Raw genomic sequence first — 15,287 nt, 5'->3', positions numbered from 1 at the left:
AATATTTACTAGCTCTGGCAATCTGGGTAGATCAGTTAACCTTTGTTTGCCTCAGTTTCCCCAACTGTAAAATGGGGATAATAAGACACCTACTTGTTGTGAGGATTTGAGATTTTCATAAAGTGTCTGACACATACTAGATGTTTAATACGTACTTTTCCACCTCTTCCTTCTTTCTAACAAAGAAAAAAACCTCAATTATATTGAATTGAAGGTGTAAATTTTCCTCATCCAACTTCATAGATGTAAAGAATCTATGGATCTTAAGTTAAGGACCATTGTTCTGTAGTAAATGCCTCTTACATTTGATCAACAATGGTGGCAAATCATTTGTCAAGTATATATCTTTTGAATTTATACATCTCTGGATATTAATCATCAATAGATCATCATACAAAGCGATCTCTATTATATCATTAAGGGAGATTTGCATGAGTATGCTTTTAATATATGTGAGGGACAATTGACTGGAGGAGAGCCTATATAGTAGAATTTTACTTTACCTAATCACCTGCTTCTTTAACATTGGAACTTCGAATCAGGAAGGTCTGAATTCAAATTCAGTCTGTCTGTGTTACCCTTGATCTCTCGTCTCAGTTTTTTTTAAACTGTAAAATGGGGCTAATAATTGCTTCCATCTCCCAGTGTTATTGCGAGGATCAATGAGATGCTATTTGTAAAATGCATAGCAAAATACCTCACATTTAATAAACCTACTAAATAAGTAAATGATCAATGATAAAAATAGAATATTTAACAAATGCTTGCTTCCTTTTCCTTTCCTGTTCCTATTCCTTTAATCAATGATTGTTGGTATATAATCAATAGAATGTTGTTTGTGAAAGTCGTCCTATTTTCAAGAAAGTTACTGGAGAAAATAATTGATTTGTGGGTCAGCATTCTAGAGAATGGAGAGTTTTTTTGCTACAAGGAACTTGTTAAAAAGTCTTCAAATCAAAGAAGCATATATTTTATTACTTGGTGACTTTAGTGCATGGATGGGTGTAAATGAGAAAGGTGAAAAACATTTTTTTTTTCATGAACACTTTCCTTTGCTTGAGAAGTAGATTAAGAGACTCTGTTATGGAAAAAATTAAATAGCATCATTAAATATGAATTTTTTGGTCAGTCACCAAGCATTTAATAAGGGTTTTTTTGTGTGCCAGGCATCATGTTAATCAGTGAAGAGGCAAAAAGAAATAAATGAGCAAAAAAATAAGAAAGAAAAAAATTGGTTTTGATTATAAAAATCATTTCCAAATAAATTTTCTCCATGCAATCAGACCACCAATTTATATTGGGCCACAGGTAATAAATAATTATTAAATTAGAAGAAATAACAAATATGAAAAGATATAATATACAGTTGAAACTCTCCATCTAGACTTATTTAGACAAGTTCAAGATGCTGAAAAATAGGAACTGTATAACAGAGCAGACTTTGACACAGACTATTACCATTTCCTAAGGAAGGTTAAATAGGGTTTATTGGTGACTACAATGAAGAGAACAAATAAGACTCAAAAACTAGTTCATTAAAGCAGGTTGATGCCCTTGATGCCCTCACCAAGCAGAGATACTAAGGGCAACACTAGTTTACAGTATAAATTAATTTTTAATATCTTGTAGAGTAAAATAGTAGTAGTAGAAAATATGAATACTATAGCCTCATAAAATAGAATGGAGTCCAGGAATGAAAGAAAAGTTTATAATAAGCTTGATGAGACAGTCATCAAAGTAAAACCATTCTGAAGGTTTAAGAATTAAATTAGAGAATGGATAATGGACAAAAAAAGACCTTTTCAGATTTTATAACAATTTTTCTCTTTGCTATCACTGACAATAATGTTACCTTGTTAGTACTTTAGCATCACATACTTGTATGTGCTGTATGAGGAAGTATAAACATATATGAAGACTTTTTTTCTTTAGAAATCAAAGATGGTAAAAAGTGAACAAAGTATAGACAGTCTTTGCATGGGGGAATGATATAATTTTGAGGGTATTGAAAGATAATTTTAAAAGGTATCTGAAAGAAGGAAGGTGCCCAAAACCCACTGAAGCAGTTGATCGGGGAGAACTACTACTGGGGCAGGTAGTTCCCAACACACTCCAGATTCCCTGGACCACTGAGACCCCATGGGGAAGTCAGGCAGAAAGAGTCAGAAGTAGACTAGGTAGAGAACCTAAATTCCTTCCTTTTCCTCCTACCATGAGTCCCTGAGTCAAACAAACTTCATCCAGGTGAGCTGCTTGGAAAGCTGTTCAGAATAATTGGATAAATTAAAAGTCATAAAATACTATATTTTATGGTAAAATGGAGGACTATTAGGTCATACTATCTTCTCTGCTACTGCATTCTAAGGTACTCTAGGTCTTGCCATCTGCTTTGGTGCATGAGCCTAGTTTATATCTTCTTTTAATCCATAACCTTTTCAAATATATATATATATATATATATATATATATGTGTGTGTGTGTATTGATGAATTTCCCATGGATCCACAATGGTATCTAGGTGGTTCCATTTTCTTCTTAGAATCATTTTTACTTGTTTTATTCCTAATTTCTTGAGAACTTTCCATCTCTCTCTTGGACCATTTTCCCTGATGAGGGCTAAGATCACTGGCTCCCAAGGTTTCTTTCCCATCAATATTATAAACTGGTATTACATAGAATCAAGCTTAGAATAACACTTCTGCTTTTTGAAGGATGAAATCCATTCAGGCAGATCACATATTTATCACCTCTTCTGCTTTTGTCAGAGAAAATATATCAATGGTGATACTTCTTTGTCTTTACAGTATCATAGTTCCCTTCCAGTTTGGGAATTGGTTTCTCAAATTGCTCTTGTATTTTCTCTCCAAACCACCCCCCCATGTAATTTCATATATATTGCTATTTTAATCATCTTGAGTCTCACTCAAAAGTTTTTCTCGTTTGGTTTTTGGATTTGCTCACATGAGTATATATTCTGAGACCACATTTGTCCTTGAAAAAAATTTGAAAGCGAATATCTTAAATTTGATGTAGAATGTGTTCATTAAATTTATAAATCTCAATTTTTTCCTTTTTCAGGCATCACCACAGCAGCTGTTTGTGTTTATCCTGCTCGTGTGTGTGATGCTGTAAAGGCACTGAAAGATGTAGGCTGTGATATTCCTGTGGCTTCAGGTATGATTTTAGATTAAGGAAGACCTGGGATTAAGTCTTTCCTCTAAGATATAGAAGATATGTGACCACAGAAAAATAAGTCAAGTCTCAAAGCTGTGAGCTGAGTTAATAACCCACATAAGAGAAGTAGGTTCCGTGGTTGGAGTTTCTTGAAGTTTCTGAAGAAATCAGAAGTCTTTATCCTTCTCCCTACCCACAAATCAAATCATGGAAACTGATATTTGCCTGATATATTCAAGTATGTGTTGATGTAGTATTTGTTATGCAGACTATATTTCTTATATGACATTATTTCATATAAAATTGAAAAAAATCTTGAAGATGTGAATGAGCTTAATGTGCAATTGAAAGACAAGCCACAATTGTTAAGTTTGGTTTCTAAATGATGCCATACTGCAGCTGAACCTGTAATCCTACATTCTGTGAGATGAGCCAAACATCTGATTATTCTAAGAAGAGTTATCACAATATGATTAATTTACAGTATTTATATAGTACTGCTTTTTTCTTGAGGTGTCCCAAGGCATCTTGTGACTAAGGGCCCATTACTCAATTTGTCATAAACTCTTATGGAGCTGAATTTCTTGGAAGCCAAATTACAGTTCTTCATTCAGTCCAACTTCCCTTGAATCTGGTGCAATGTAGAAATAAGCTACCTATTGAAAAATTCTTTTTTTTCTTTGTGGAAAAAGCACACTTTGCCCTAAGGTAGTGAAGTTATTTAATGCCTTGAAGTAAACACCATGACTTAGCTTTGAATGGAAATAACAGAAAGACTAAAAACTTCACAAAAGACCCCATGTTCCCTCTCTGCCATCCCCCCCTCCCCAACTAATTTGAATTTTACATGTTCTCTGTATTTTTCAATATACCTTTTTAATGTATACATTAGAGGTACTTTGTATCTTCCCTCATAGCTACATTTATTCACCTATTGCTCTTTTTTTATTTCCTACACCCTCCACAATTTTGAGTCAGTATATGATTCACTTTTTCTCCCTGCATAATTTCTTTCTCCTCTGCATCTTGTATCTGTTTGGCAGGCTGCTGTGATTATTAGAGGCAGCAATGGCAACAGCATTTCTTAAAGTTTTGTAAGTTTTGTAAGAGCAAGTTGAAAAGATGTGAGGCAGGAAATGTAGTCATACAACACTGGTCAACTTGACCCAGGATAAGAGTCTAAATTATTCACCATGGATTGCAATAATTACCTTAAAAAATGAGCAATATATTTTTTGCTAAGAAATTTTTTTCCTTTATTAGATTTTGGTTAGAGTATCTGTACATTGTAGTAAAATTTTAGGTTTTTCAAGAGATGTTTAAATAAAATGTCTAGTGAAGTTTTTTCTTTTAAGCACTACAGGTATATAAAATTTTAAAGAATTATATTCTTAGGAAGATGGTTTGGTCATATTCTATTTTAGGTGTAATTTTTTTTGTGAAAAGATAAATCTCTTGACTTTTTTAATAGTGGCCACTGGCTTTCCAGCGGGACAGACTCATTTGAAAACACGATTGGATGAGATCAGATTAGCCATTGAAGATGGTGCTAAAGAAATTGATGTGGTAATTAATAGAACTCTGGTGCTCACTGGTCAATGGGAAGGTATGTATTCATGCCAACTTAAGTTGGGAGTCATAAATTTATCTCTGACTTAGGTAAGCTTTCTAATGAAAAGCAATATGGTAACACAGGACTAATAATGAGAATTTCTAGGTTTTATTCTTGTCTCTGTCACTTAGTGTAAATCACTGGATTCTTCTTTGTCAGTTTCTTTGTCATTAAAGTGGGGATAATAATTCCTGCCTACCTCACAGGGTGGTAAAAATTACATTTTGTCAAGTACATGAATATGTTTTTAAAAATTGTATTTAAGGGGCAGCTAGGTGGTGCAATGGATAGAGCACTAACTCTGGAGTCAGGAGGACCTGGTTTCAAATCTGGTCTCAGATCATGGGCAAATAATATAACCCCATTGCCTTGCAAAGACCCCCTTAAAATTGTATTTAAGATATTGCTGTTTTAAATGATCGTCACTATCTTATGCTTATAGACTACCTTCCAAGTGTTACCTTAGAGTGTAGATTGTTTTAAAAGTTAATGTAATTTTACAGTTAATGTAATTTTATTTATATCTTCCAAAACCAGGTACCCCCAAAACTTAGTGCAGTTTTACACTTTAGAACCTTAAAGTATACTATAACCTTTTTTTTAGTTTTTTGCAAGGCAATGGGGTTAAGTGGCTTGCCCAAAGCCACACAGCTAGGTAATTATTAAGTGTCTGAGACCGGATTTGAATTCTGGTCCTCCTGACTCCATGGCCAGTGCTCTATCCACTGTACCAACTAGCTGCCCCTGCACTATATCTTTTGACATACCCTGAATATCCCTTCCCTACCTCTACCTAAGGAACTATTACTTGTAATAAACAATATAAAAAAAGAAAAGGGGAAAAAAGTGAGGAAAATCAATGAACATATCAACTGAGTTTGAACAACTGCGTGCTGATGACTGATTATGCAATGTTTCACTCCCTTAGTTCCTCATCTATGCAGAAAAGGGAAAGAGGTACATTTTCCCAGGTCAGCATTCTTGGTCATTATAGTCACATAGTTTTGGTTTTGCTTAACTCTGAATCAATTCATATGTCTTCCCCATGTTTCTTTGAATTCTTCATGTTAATTGTTTCTTATGAGGAAAAACATTCATTTGCAACATTTTGTAAAGCAATTTTTTTTCAATTAGTGAAAATCTATTTTGTTTGGCATTTCTTTGCTACTATAGAGAATACTATCTAAAATATTTTGTTGTATAAAGGACCTTTCTTCTCTTTCTTTGGCCTCCATGGGCCAATGTCTAAAAGTGAGATCTATATTAAAGAATATGAATGTTTTAGGTATTTTTGTATTTCCTTTCCAAATCACTTTGAAATTGGTTGGACCAATTCACAGCTCCATAATAGTATAATAGTGATCTTATCTTTTCATGCAGTGTTAATAATTCCACTTTTGTCACATTTTCCAATTTTCTGGATGTGAAACAAAGTCATGTAGTTATTTGATTTGCATTTCTTTCATTAATAGTGATTTCAAGCAATTTTTCATTTAGCTAGGTTTGTGATTCTTTTGGGATCTGTTTGTTGAAAGCCTTGGATATTGATATTTTCCAATTGTCAATTCTTTTCCTATCTGCATAGATTTTGTTTATATAAAATTTTGCAATTTTGTGATAACCAAATTATCTTTTGTCATCTTTTGTGATCACTTCCATTTCTTACTTAACAGAAAGCATAATATATTACCTTTAAACCTCCCTGAAACTTTGGAAATTTACCTTAAATACAGATACTTTGACCATTTCTTTTCTTTTTTCTTTTTTTTTTTTTGCAAGGCAAACGGGGTTAAGTGGCTTACCCAAGGCCACATAGCTTGGTAATTATTAAGTGTCTGAGACTGGATTTGAACCCAGGTCCTCCTGACTCCAGGGTCAGTGCTTTATCCACTAACGCCACCTAGCCGCCCCTTACTTTGACCATTTCTAAATAACTTTTAGGTGTCCTAATAGTATCAGTCAACTCAGTTACAAATGGATACAACAAGGAATCTTGTCAGGCACACTGTTACAGGATGAAAGCCACCCTGATGTCAGGCATTTTTTTTTATTTTTAGGTCAAAGCAGTCTGAAGGGCAAGAAATATGTACATGCTAAATTTACCTGAAGTATTAGAAGCATTATGGTATAGAAGAAAAACAATGGAGACTTAAAATCACCTAATGGATATTACATTATAGTGGAAAAACACTAGAGAATTGGGAAGCAATATTTAAGTTTATAGTTTTTGAAAAGGAGAATATCAGTAGGAATAACTTAATCATAGAATTGAGGGCAAAATGAAAGGACATTAATAAAAAAACATAATAAAATTGTTATTTAATTTAAGATTGCATGGGGATACAACTGGGAGTATGGGGGAGGACTTTGAAACCATACACTTCTCTAGTTAGGGAGATGGAAGGGTCAAAGGTAAGGAGGAAATAAATGACCTATCAATTTAATAAACTCAAGAAACTTGTGAGGTAGGTAAGTAAAAGGTAGGGTCTGGGTATAGGGGGAATGTAGAAAACAAGAGGTTATCTTGAAGGAAGAGAGTCAGATTAAATTAGTATAAACAAAACTAATCATGGGATATAAGTAGTTACTTAAAAGAAGAAAAATGAATTAATAAAAATTGCAAATCTGACATATAAAATTCTTTGATGTGAATATATTAAAGTTCCCTAATAAAATTCTGACATATGTTAGAATAGTTCAGAAAAATACAGGTGCAAAATGAGGAATTTTAGCAAAATTTAGTAATGTACTTGGTATTTTAAAAAAATAGGATTTGTGATCATGTGAGAAGGCAAAGAATAAAACTTTGTATTGACAGAGGATGTCAATAGAAAAACTACATCATGCTTAAAAGAGAAAATGAAACAATATTATTATTAAAAGAGTATGCCAAGTAATACATTTATATCTGTAAGGGAAAAACTAACTAGATTGCAAAAAAAAAAAATAAAGCGCAATTCAATGATTATAGGAGACTTTAATGGTATTCCAAAGCTGGATAAATATGTGCAAAAGATAAATAAAAAAGAAAATATATAATGAAGCAAATGAAAGAATTTTGAAAGACTCATGGTGTTTTCTTAATGAAAACACTAAAAAATACACATTTTTCAGCATTCCTTGATGCCATTGTAAAAATGGAACAGAGAACTCATCCATAGGTATAAAGGGGGGGGGAATTTAAATTCATTCTTTATAGAGCATAATATAATTAAACATGATGATTAAAACAGGGAGCCAAATAAAAAAATTCCTTACTTAAATAGAGATAATAAGATAATAATAAGTGCATCAAAGAAAAAAGCATAGAAATAGTAAATATAAAAGAGACTGATCACAGTGAGTAAGGTGTAAAATTTTTTATGATATAATTAAAACAGTCTTCAGACAATAAATTCCCTCTGAAAACATATTGTCAAAGTGTTCTTAAAAGTGGATTAAAGAACTGTGAACCCACAGTTAGAAAAGCATTAAATTAAGGACAAAATTATCAGAAAAGAATCAAGTTTTCAAAGTAGGTAGAAAAAAAGTAAAATGAAGAAAAACATACAGAAATGAGAAATCTAAGAGTTTCTTTCTAAAAAGGACTAAAACAATTTGATAATTTTTTAGCTAACCTGCTTTTTTTAGTTAGAGAAGCAAATTGCTGAATTCAAAAAACATAATATTCACAGTGAGCAAAGTGTAAGTAGAAACATTTTTTGTAAACTGCTAGAGTTATTTGTCAAGCAAAAGTGGCATAAAAGAAATGGATAACACATATATTAAACAAAACAAGAAATAATAGTATTAAAAAATTTCATCTTAGAAAATGAAATTGATCAAATCATAAATAAACTACCAAGGTAAGACTTCAGGAAAGCATAGGGAAGGAAGATTCCTGGTTTAGACATATTTACAAATGAATTACATAAAATGTTTAAAAAGTAATGACTATGACAATCTGAATAATTGTTAAAGAAACCATTCTACCCAACTGATTTAATAAGACAGATGTGGTCCTAATACCTAAACCAGTGAAAAAGTAAAGCAGAGAATAAGAACTTTAGATGAATTTATCTGAGGGAAAAATGGTATAAAAAGTGCATAAAATCTATTTTAAAAAACTATAGATAGATATCAATATAATTATTCATTATGACTGAGTAGAGTTTATACCAGCCATGAAAGTGGTTCAGTGTTAGAAAAACAATATTATTAGATATAGTAAAAATAATAATTATATGAATAGATACAAATAATTCAAAATATAATACTTGTTTGTCCTGGAAAGACCCTTTTTAATATGATATAGAGTATATCTTTTTGTTTTGTTTTGTGAAAGGCAGTGCCATCAAGTGACTTGCCCAATTAAGTGTCTGAGGTTGGATTTGAACTCAGGTACTCCTACTCCAGAGCCAGTGCTCTCTCTACCTACTGCACTACCTAGCTGGCCCAATATAGAGTATATTTTGAAAATCAAAAGTAATGTTATTTGATGAGGAAAAATACTAAAACCTTTCCTAGAGCAAGGATGCCTCCTTTCCCCATTATTATTTGACAGATTTCTAGGATTACTAGCATTATCAATACAACAAGAGAAAGAATTTTAATGACATGTATTTTGGCAAAGAATAGATAAAATGTTACTTAAATGAAAATCACATGATGGCTAACTTAGAAAACCTCAGAAGGGCAGCAAATAAACTAATTTTGGTGATTAATTGCTTTGGTAAATGTACAAAAATGTCAACACACACACACACACACACACACACACATATATATATATATTAATACTAAATACCTGGAGAATGATAATGAAATAGCATTTAAAATAATAGAATAGTTTAGTTATTACCCATAGTTTGACCATGCCAATATAAGGAAATTTAGCAGATTACCAAAATTAATTTGTACATTCAATTCCCATTCTAATCAAATTTTGTAAGTGAGCTGGAGAAGAAAATGGCAAACCACTCTGCCAAGAAAATCTCAAATGGTTCACAAATAATCAAATATTATTGAAACAACTGAACAACAATAGCATATAGTAGAGAAATGACATAGGATAAGAAGAGCAGTTTCCATGAGAAATTCATCAGTATTGTATGGCAGTTTCATGAGGGCATGTGTGCCCATGTTCTGGATAGTGGACAATGCTTGTGATTTCTTGGCCATCACTGGAATGAGACAAGATTGTGTCCATGTTCCATGCTTTTTAGTCTGATATTTTCAGCCTTATTATCAAATGCCTTTACTGAGGATGAACTAGGCATCAAGGTAAGCTACTGTATTTCTAGTAAATTCTTCAAGTTGAAAAGATTACAAGTCAAGGTCAAAGTGAAAGGAATATTGGTATGTGATTTTAAATTTGTAGATGATTGTGCACTCAATGAAGCCTCTGAAACTGAGGTACAACAAAGTATAGATCGAATCTCTGCTGCTTTGACCTAACAATTAACACCAAGAAAACACAGGTGCTCTATCAGCTAGCACCACACCATCTATATGTGGAACCATCAATTACAGCAAATGAAATTTTGAAAACTGTGGATAAGTTCACTTACTATGGCAGTGTACTTTCCAGGGTGGTACCACACTGATAATGAGGTTGACACCTACATTTCCAGAGCTAGCTCAATATTTAGGAGTCTCTGAAAGAAAATGTGGGAGAGAAGAATTAAACCATCTACCAAACTGGAGGTCTACAGAGTTGTTGTGCTAGATGGGTTGGGAGACTTTGACAGTCTACCATTGCACCATGTCAGGAAACTGAATCGCTTCTATTTAAATTGTCTTAGGAAAATTCTGAAGATCACCTGACAGGATAAAATAATTGACACTCAGGTCCTTTCTTAAGCTAAAATATCAAGCATTCAAACATTACTACAAAGAGTACAACATATGGCCATGTTGTTTGAATGCCAGGTGTATACTTTCCAAAAAAGACTATTTTATGGAGAACTCACACAGGGAAAGCTCTTGGTTGGGGTTGTCAGAAGAAATGATGCAAGGATACTCTAAAGGTCGTTCTTAAGAACTTCAGAATTGATTGTGTAGCAATGGGAGACACTGGCACAGGACTGCCCAGCACAGCATGCCATCATAAGAGTGGGTACTGAGCTCTATGAGCAAGGCAGAATTGAAGCAGCTCAAAGGAAACATAAGGTATGTACTCCAGGTATTTACATGTACAATTTGTGCTGACCTGTGATTGTTAGAGCATTCCAAGCTCATATTGATCTGATCAGCCATAGCTGGGCACACTGTAACTCACCTCTAACATAGTGATAGCATTTTGGTCTTCATTGATAATGAAGGACAAGAATGAGCCAACCTTGGATTCTCAATAAATAATTTGGGAATTTCAAAGGAAGAGGAAAATAACCATTAAAAGCCAGATACCATACTAAGTGCTTTACACATATCTCATTTAATCCTCACAAAAGCTTAAGGAGAGAAGTGCTATTAATATTATTCCTATTTTATAGCTGAGGAAACAGACAGAGATTAAATGACTTAGGGCCACACAGCTAGCAAGTGTCTGAAGTCTCATGTTATTCTGGCTCCAAAACTGAACAGTTTGCTTGAGGCCTTCTAGTGATTTCATTTGATAGATAAGGAAAATTGAAATATAGAGAAATTAAATTGCTTGCTTTATATGTTTACTTAGTGGTAAAAGCAAAAACAGAACTCTTTATGTCTTGGTATTCAATCTACATCTCTGGCTATATCATATTGCTTCCTGATGAAGTAAGAGAAAGAGAATCCTAATTTGCATTCTTGGAATCAGCTTTGGATCATCAAAAACTGATTCCCTCATCTCCATTGTAGCTACTGTTCTTTATTTACTTTTTTTCAACCACTTGGTAGAATTCATTGAAATGTTGCTTCTGCTGTTTACAGGAAGAAGGGTGGAAAAATCATGAATCAGACAGGTACTGAGAATTCAGAAAAAAATGTGAAATCCATGAATGAACAGTCAGCAAAATGTGAAATATAAATGTTTTTCTGCTGCCAATGATCGAGCAGATTGTCAAAATTGTAGGTGGAAAAAAATTGGGAACTGTTTATATGACTAAAATAGGACTCACAGAATCTTAGGCTAGTTTGGAATCTTAGACTTGAAAGAGACTTAGATTATTTAGCAAACCTACCTGTTAGCACTCTTTTTCCTGTAATGGAGAACTCATTATCTATCAAAATTTTCCATTCTGCTTTTGGATAACTAATTTCTTTTGCTGAGGAAAACTTTGCCTTTCTTTAGCTTGTACTCATTGATCCTATTATTTCCTCCTTGGTCAAGAAAAGAGAACAGTAATTACTATCATCACCATAATCACTCCAAATTTGAGTGTATCTCTTTTTGAATTTGTTCTATAGAGGAAACAATTTTGAAATATAAAAGACTTTCCATGAATTTATTATCACTGAAAATAAGACTAAACCAGCAGGAGCAAAAGAAAAGGTGTTGGAATTAAAAGGTATAACATAGCCAGCATCGTATTATTTTTTTCCCTCTTGAAACCTATTGCAAACCTATCAAGTTGGCTATTTTATGAAATTTTCATACTTTTTAGTTGAAGTGGTATTTTGCATGTGTGAATCCACAGTTTTTCCCAGTAGTCTTTTACTACTTCTTAGCATAAAACATTATTCATTCTAGGAAAGTACTATCTGTCCAGCTGTTTCTTTCACTATAATTAAGAGAGAAATTCTTTGTTTCATTCTTATTAATTTGTTTAGAATTTTAAGAAGGTGAAACTATTAATATCATGCATACATTTTAGCAAATATATTTCCCTTTTTTTCTTTTTGGTGCTCCTAAAAGTCATAGTTTGAATTTGACTGTTAAAATATACATATATTTTATTCACCCTTAATTTTTGTTTGCTACTACAACAGATTATAATAGGTCATTGTGGAATTGGTGTTAAAGTAGCCTGTCATTTTGGTAATAAGCTATAGTTGTTAAAACTCAATTTTAAAGGGATTATACAGGTTTCACCTTTGCCCTGAATTTATTATGCAGACTAAATAAGAAGGTGTTGACAGATAAGAAACAAATACAAATTCTCTGCTTAACTCCTTAACTTGAAGGAATCATTTCAATATATATTGTTTGGAGCTAGTCAAAAAGTCTTAGGAATATCATTTTTTAGAGGGAACCTGACCTGGAATTTCTTTGGGGTAAAGAACTTCCAGTGAATTGAGTCATTAATAATATGATCTGCATCTGATCAGAAGTTTATAGTCTTGGAGAGTTGTCTGGGGGCACTGAGAGGTTCAGTACCTTGCCTGGGTCACATGGCCAGTTAAGTGTAGGAGACAGGGCTTGAGTCCAAGTCTTCTGGACTTCAAGACCAAGTCTCTCTCCAGGGTTCAGAGCTGTTTCTCCTGAAATCATATAATACTTAAATTTACAGAAGCACACTATAAACCAATGTATATTTTAGGTGAACATTTAATTCTTCTAATTGATATAGGAACTCAAGACAAAATATTGTAAAGTCCAGAATAAAAAAGAAAAAAGGTGAGATGATACAGTATACCTAAGTTGGAAATAACTCTAAAGTTGAAAACCCTATCATTAATTTATTAGTGCATAGCATACTTGTTTAGAATTCAGAAGCACCTGAGATCTTACTTTATGGCTCAAGAAACTGGGGTCAAGAGCAATTAAATGATTTGCCTAGAGTCACATAGCTTGTTATTGGAAGAGTTCATCTAAATTTACTTTTGGGATATAATTATCCTAATTATTTGTTGAAAATCTTCTAGAAGGTTAAGTGCTTATGAGATAATTAAAGTTTGCTGATGTATAGGCTTATCATTGATGTTATATATCCTCTTCTTGTCTTTAGAGTTGCAAGCATACATGTGCAATAATAGAGATGGGTATTGTTTGAATTCTTTTTTTTTAATTTCTGAGAATAATTTTGAATTCTGACAAAAGTTAAAATCTTCCCCATGATTTTTAATTGATATCAACTAGTCAGCCAGATGTTATTTTCAGAAATAGTTATTTACTACAGTGATCACATCTGGTGACATACTCTTCCAAAAGTACATATAAAGTTCAGAGAACAGTGGGTTCAAGATTGGAGATCACTAGTGGCAATGTGGAAACATAGTCCCCAGATTGGAGATCTCAATTTGTTTCCTTTAGACATTATATAGATTTTCTATTGTTCCTTGAATCTACTTTCATTATCTTGTCTACTTTGACCTTCTCTACCAAGGTAGTCACTTCTGTCAGCTTTTGGGGGGTTATTGCTAGGGTACTGATGGTAACATAGGAATTCTGAAATCCTACAGACATTTTGAGGCTCACAAGGTCCTCCCTCTGACCAAAACATGGAGGGAAGACCAAAGGCAAGACTGAAGCTTTTATTCCTTCCCTACCTCTTCTAAGTGAATCCTTTTCAGGGTTTTCGTGGGAATGCCTTTTTTCTGTCTCACCACTCACCATCAAATTTCTCAATTCAGAAATTGGCTGAATATTTTCTACAGACCCGCAGATCATGAACATGTTTCTCAGCCATTTTGAAAATACTTCTGTACAATGTTACTAGAGTTTATACAATATTTTGCTTTTTTAATCTTAATAATATAAAAATGCCATCAGTATTTTTCCAATTATGTGCAGAGATAGTTTTCATCATTCATTTCTGTAAAATTTTCTCCCTTCTCTGTTCTCTCCTCATCCCCAAGACAGTAAGCAATCTAATATAGGTTATACAAACATAGTCATGTTGGATGTCTTTCCACATAAAATAAATTCAAGATTTTTCAAACTCAGTCTAAAGTCTTTGAGATATATTTTCATCAAGTTCAGTGTCTGAATAGAACATATCAATTATTTTGAATGGGTAATTGATTAATGAACTAGTCAATAATTCAATGACATTCTATAAATGAATTATTTTTAAAATAAGAATTGCAAAGTAACAATGATGAACCTACTTTTTTCAAGGTTATCAGGCCCCTTCACACACTTAAATATGCTTAGATTGATGTTGACAAATTGTTCCAAATCACAACTATAAATTAGAAATGCAAATTAGAGAAATTCTGAGAATTCATCTTGTATCTATTAAAATACAAAAGTGATCAAAGGGAGAAATAAATTTATGTTGGAGAAGCTGTGGGAAGAGAGGCATATTAACCCAGTTCTTGTGGAACTATGAATTGGTTTAGCCATTCTGGAAAATAATTTGAAATTATGTGAGGAAAAATTGCTAAATTATGTATATTGTTTGCAATAGTTATTCCCAAAAATGGGCACCTAGTTCCTGAGAGTCTAAGATTGATCCATGTGTAGCAAAATATTTCTGGTAACCCATTCCATGGTAATAAAAGACACAAAAACAGAAAATCAAGCAAACCTATTAACAATGAATATATCTATTGACTGAGGAATGATGAAATGAATTTTGGTATATAGACGCAATTATATTATATATATACTGGTTGTCTTCTCATCAATCACAATTCTGTTATATATCCTCTTCTCATC

General features: G+C 32.9%; 1 protein-coding gene across 1 annotated transcript in view; it reads left to right on the top strand.

The window, feature by feature from the left end:
- DERA (deoxyribose-phosphate aldolase) overlaps positions 1-15,287 on the top strand; it is a 125,154-nt gene that overhangs the window by 46,670 nt on the left and 63,197 nt on the right. Inside the window, exons 4-5 of the mRNA XM_074194356.1 lie at positions 3,079-3,174; positions 4,646-4,780. Of these exons, the coding sequence (XP_074050457.1) occupies positions 3,079-3,174; positions 4,646-4,780 (231 nt within the window). The remainder of the gene's footprint in view (positions 1-3,078; positions 3,175-4,645; positions 4,781-15,287) is intronic.

Source organism: Macrotis lagotis, chromosome 7, assembly GCF_037893015.1.
Source record: "Macrotis lagotis isolate mMagLag1 chromosome 7, bilby.v1.9.chrom.fasta, whole genome shotgun sequence".
Classification (NCBI taxonomy): Eukaryota; Metazoa; Chordata; class Mammalia; order Peramelemorphia; family Peramelidae; genus Macrotis; species Macrotis lagotis.
Note: the sequence above shows the minus strand (reverse complement) of the source record. Positions and strands in the feature narration are given on the sequence as shown.